Consider the following 5,878-nt stretch of genomic DNA (forward strand, 5'->3'; position numbering starts at 1 on the left):
CAGGGAAAATTCAAACTGTCAGATTTAGTCACAAAACCTATCAATTTCTTCTCAAGTTCATCAATTTTGTTCCTCGAATTCTCAGCTTCACTTTCAAGCTGAGATATTCTCCCAAAATGAGACTTAATTGTTTTTTCATTATCATTCTTCAAATTTTCAAGAACAGATTTTTCATTCATCAAAACTTTTATCTGTTCCTGAAATTTTGATTCATTCGCTTTCAGGTTTTTGTTTTCCAACTTGATCCAGAAATCTTCATCTTCTGATGATTTCTGTTTGCTTTCAAGCTCTTTTTCCAACTTTTTGATTTTCACTTGAGCGTACTCACCTTCTTTTTCAAGTTTAATGATTTTCTGAAGATGGGAATTTATCATTTTCTGTTTCTCAATGTTGTTTTTACTAAATACATTTCTCCCATCTTCAAGAATTTTCAGTTGATTTTGAAATTCTTTTTCACTTTTTGATTTTTCAATTTCAAAATTCTTAATTTTCTCTCCAAAAACCTTTTCTTTTTCTTTCAATTTCTTATTTTCAAAAGTCAAACTGTTCAAACCATCCAACAGTTTGTCATTTTCAGCTTTCAGTTTCTCACAAATACTCTGAACCATAAGAATCTGTTTTTCATCAATTTGCTTTTCATCTTTCAGCTTCTTGACTTCGGATGTCAAACTTTCCACATTCTTCAATAGTTTGTCATAGTCAATCTTGAAGCTGTCACACTTAAAGCATACTGTTGCATTCTTCACAGATTCTTTAGCTTTTGAAGTTTCTTCTTCTTTTTCCCTGAATGTACCTGCACAAAATATTTTAATACAATCAAGAGGATTTCCATTATTATCAATATAACAACCTCTTTTGATATCGTATTTCATCACATATTTTGCTCCAAGACATACACATATTCTTTTATCTATTTCACCAATCACATTCAAACTTAGATTCTCTAGGTTTCCTTTTATTTTGTCAATCAATTCTCTTTTATTTTTATCATTCTCATAACTATGTGTTTTGAGTTTTTTAAAAAGCTCTGATGAATTCAATTTTGATATCCCAGAGAAACCATAATTCGATCTTATATTCGTCAAAATATCATCCCATTCTGTAGGTAATGCATCTGCAATCTTTGATACTTTTTCTCCATCTGTCAACCTTATCTCATATTTTTCCAATTTACTCAGTAAATAGTTAAATCTGCTTTCCATCTCCTCCAAAGTCTCATTCTTTTTGCACAAAAAATTTTCAAGCCGCATAATCCATATCCGTTTATCATCTTGTTGTTCATAACTACTATACCAACCATATCCATCATTTAATCTTTCAAGATGATAGTTCTCCTGTTCATCAAACACCATCGCCATGTTTCGCAAAAAAAACCCGATACGTATTTGTTGACAAATAAGCGAACCAGGTGTGACAAGAAAAGCGAACCAAACAACAATTTTGCCAAATAAGCGGTCCAGATAAGCGATTCAGAATTGGTCCGGATAAGCGGTCCAGAACTAGTCCAAATAAGCGATTCAGACTTTGTCCGAATAAGCGGTTCCTGATCGTTCGAATAAGCGATCCTCAACCGTCCGGATGAGCGGTTCCCAACCGTTCGAATGAGCGGTTCACGATCCGTCCGGATAAGCGGTTCAAGAGCAATTCACGAGCGGTCCACAATTTCAAATCCAAATTTCACCCACTTAAACTTCGAATTTTGATTTTAAACTTTCCAGGGTTTGTCACGGTACTATTGCGCACAATCTGTGAGAATTTGAGCGAGTTCCGACCGTGAAATCTTCCCGAATCAGAAAAAGAAGGTGTAGAAGTAAAAAAATGACGAAATCCAGCTAATTTCAGCAGAGAACCTCCTCCTGAGCTCTGATACCAATTGTAGGATCGTCTGGAGACCCGAACGAGTCGTTCAGAGGCTTTCTCCTTGGTTTCAGGTGCGGAATAACAAGAAAATAAGGTAGAAACAGCAGGCAAATCACTTTAACTTCTTGTTTTACTGATATCAAACGTTTACAGCTCAAATCTTGCACTGGCAGCACTTCGGCACGATTTCTACGCTCCACTACAAATGGGATCCGCTCTAGAGGTATATATAGGACTTTGGGACCGCTTATTGGACAGGCCCAATAAGCGGCCCAGACAGTCACTCGAGCGGTCCAACCATCTCGTCATAAGAGCAGTCCAGAACATGACCATTCGAGCGGTCCATGTATCTAAATGACTAATGAGCGGCCCAACTATCTAATTTGACTCTATAAGCGATCCAACATCTAAAACCTATACATTTTCACTATTTCTAGTATTACGTGCCCAGATCTAACGTTCTAAGACAGTGACTCGATACAAGACGTAATCAGCAGATGTAGTGCACCAACACAATGCAATCTAAGACTCGATACAAGACGAAGTCGACAGATGTATGCACCAACACTTTCAGCGCAGATTACTCATCCGGATCAATCAATCAAAGTCCAATCAGCAATAGTGGATTTTCTTCATACTCGAGTATTAATCCGAATGTTTCAACCTCAAGTTATCTGTCACACCCCGAAATATCAGAGCTTGGCGTGACTGGACCGGTATCTTCATTGCACAGCGGAAGCAAAAAGCTAAGACTTCTAAACAATGAACGCCGCTAAGTACTCAAATTCCCATGGGTTCTCCCATTCCAACCGTGCCATATCTTTGAAAAGTAACCTGAGAAAGAACATGCGAAAAAGTCAACATAAAGTTGAGCGAATTCATAGTTTGTTTTGAAAAGATTTAAAATAAATCTTTTTGATAACCGGTTTTAAAGTTGCTGAGAAAATATAGTAAAATCATTTTCTTGGCATGATATATGAAAACTGTGAGTCTAGCCCACGAGAGTCTTCGTGCATTGCACGAGAGAGAATGGGCCGAGCCCAAACGAACCTTTGTAAGCAGGATCAGCGTGTCCTCTTACTTAGGTATAGTTTGAAAAACGTTACCAAAGTTTGTAAATCCATGTATTTGTGAGTTTACTTCAAATGAATCTTAAAAACATTTGAAAATCTGAGTATTAAAACTGGTATGTAAGCGTCTATGAACAGATCATTAATGTTTTGCAAGGACATTAATATGTGTGGCGACATAGGAAGCACTCAACCCTAGCGGATTTCCCCCGGTCCACCCGGTTAGAACAACAAAAGCACTACATGGGCCACACAAGGACCCAAGAGTGGGGCTCGCTACACCCGATAGATCTACCACTTTTGCCCTCGGTCTTATACAAGATTAATGGCACTTAAGAGAGATTACTATTCGCTCACCTGATCTAACAGTTCATTCCCTAGCTTAACCATACCCTAGTTAACGTATAATGTGTGAGTTATTCATGTCCTTGGGCCTCTGCCCATGTCCTTGGGCCTTTGCCCACGTCATTTGTGTTATTAAAACTCCTGCATGTTTCGAAAAACACTTATGTTTTCATAAAACCGGTATGTTTAGTATAATCTTTTCGTAAACCATTTGAGTTCGTTGAAATTCTGTCGCAAAATGGTTTATAAATATGTGATATTGATTTATCGAAACCTTGTGTGATTTTGCAAAACTTGCATGTCTTTCCACCCCCGAAAACATTTTATAAAAAAATGTAAAACAGTGAAAAGTGGGGGTTATGAACTCACCTTGACATTCCTGTGCAAAGCTAGCCTAACGTGATTCCGTAGTGTCGTTCCAAGAATGTGCATTAGCCAGCGTGCAACTATGGTATTCCTAACAGGGAATAACTTATCAGTTTCTAGTATAACGACAGAGTTAAACTACGTGTCCGAGCTCTACCGAGTCGTAAGTAAACGACTCTACGAAGGTGTTATCATTTTGATTCTGAAATAACCAATCTAAGGTTATTTAATCCCGTTCATAATCGGGATAAAACTAAGTCACGAAATCGACTTAGTTTTCGAGTGTTAAAAGATATATATATATATATATATATTTATATATTTAAATATAAATGTATACTTGCGATGTCGTGTTAGTCGTCGTGACTAGACATACGTAGGTGGATAGCGGTTCGTGTCGTTGCCGTAAGATGGAAATAAAAGTGTGTATATATGTATACATATATTTTAAGTCGTGAGTTTGAAATATAAACTCTAAATTCAGTCGTTTGAACCAAATATAAAAACTATATTTAGTTCGTAAGGAAGTCTAAAGTCGACTTTTAAAATAAATACAAGCGATGAAATTTATTTTATAATCTAACACGAAGTAACGACTTTTGAAATAAAAATAAACATTTATATTTATTTTTATAGAAGCGTTCGGAAGTATCGGGTTTGTTAACTCATAACGTCGTCAAGTAAAACGTAAGCTTATATTCATTTTATAAGAAAACTTAAACATCGATAGGTTCCATTTTTAGAATAAAATACGTTTCGTATGTCAAATTTTTACGGAAAACGGACAGAGTTTCCTCTGTTTTTGGAATAACCCGACTATAAAAAGTCGTCATATTTTATCAAAACTCAACAATAAACCAACCACAATTATATATATCTTTTGCAAAATATAACGAACGCTAAAATAAATAAACTAGAGTACGGCGGTTCAAGCTCGGTTCGCGTAGACTAAAAAAAAAATCTAAAACTATACGGTCTATACTAATTTCGCGTCGTTAGACTTTACCGGGTCGCGTATTGACTGCGTGACTACCGCTGACCGTCTGTTGACTGTGTTGACCGAGTCAACTGAGTTGACTCGCTGAGTTGACTCAGTTTGACCGAGTCAAACCGAGTTGAACCAAAACTTAACCCGAACACCGAACTGAGTCGCGAAGTTGAACCATTCTGTTGACTAGTTTAACCTGTCTTGACTGTTTGACCGAAGCTCGAAACTTGACCGAGATACGAGCCGAGACCCGAACCTGCTTGTTGACCTACTGTGACTGTCTTTGCCCGAACCGAGTCTCAACCGAGTGAACCGTAACAGTCCCGAACCTGAAATCCATACCAGATTTGTCCCGAATCTCTTCAAATCAGAACCGAACCATGAACCGAACTGTGGTTGACCCGAAACTGGACTGTTGACTGTTGACCATGCTTGACCTGTTGTTGACCCGAGTTGACCAGTTTGACTGTTTGACCACGTTTGACCGGCTGAGTCGAGTTGAACCGGAGCGAACCAAGCTGAGTTAGCCCGAACACTGAGTTGACTCCGTTGACCCATTGATTGAGTTGACTCACTGAGTTGACCGGGTCTGACCCCGGGTTGACCGAACCGAGACTGAGACTCGAACCTGTAACGAACCGAGAACCGAAATGAACTAAACTTGAACTGAATCGAAGCGAACCCGAACAATGGTAGTACCTGAACCGCTTGCAGATCTGACCTGTAGTTGAACCAAGCCACTTGAACTCGAACCTAACCAACCACCACCATCATCGTCTGTCACCGTCGGCCGCCGCCGCGTATGGTGGCCGGCACCTCCTTCCTCTTTGATCGAACCGCCACCCGACACCATCCCTACGCCGTTGACGCCCTTTCTCCAGCTCTGTTCTCTCTCCCTGCAGCTCCGATATCTCTTTGTCTCGCGTGTCTCGTCGCTGATCGAACCCGAGAAGAGAGAGGGTGGAGAGTTGTCGGTTGCCGTGGGGGGGGGGGGGAGAACTCGACGCCGGAGCGCCGATTGTTCGGCATCTAGTTATTCCGATCGTCGGAATGAAATCAGAGGGAGGGAGTGGATGTGAATCTTGTTTGTGTTTACAGAGATTTCGAGAGGGAGAGTGGTGACCGAGAGGGTGTTCAGCTTGTGTTAATGTGTAGTTTGAGTTGTAGATATGGTTTTTGATGGGTGTGTTCTTAGATTAGAAGACAAGGAGATGAGAGTTTTAAGAGGGAATAATGTTGGTGTCGGCTG

The 5,878-nt window shown here is 39.4% G+C and overlaps 1 protein-coding gene across 1 annotated transcript; it reads right to left on the reverse strand.

The window, feature by feature from the left end:
- Positions 1 to 4,494: 4,494 nt before the first annotated feature.
- On the reverse strand, positions 4,495 to 5,878 carry LOC110890639. The gene is made up of 2 exons (XM_022138256.1): positions 5,329 to 5,878; positions 4,495 to 5,257 (listed from the first exon to the last, which is right to left on the reverse strand). Exons 1-2 carry the CDS (start codon positions 5,480 to 5,482, stop codon positions 4,992 to 4,994), a joined length of 420 nt encoding a protein of 139 aa, XP_021993948.1. The 5' UTR covers positions 5,483 to 5,878; the 3' UTR covers positions 4,495 to 4,991.

The sequence above is a fragment of the Helianthus annuus genome, chromosome 11 (assembly GCF_002127325.2).
Source record: "Helianthus annuus cultivar XRQ/B chromosome 11, HanXRQr2.0-SUNRISE, whole genome shotgun sequence".
Classification (NCBI taxonomy): Eukaryota; Viridiplantae; Streptophyta; class Magnoliopsida; order Asterales; family Asteraceae; genus Helianthus; species Helianthus annuus.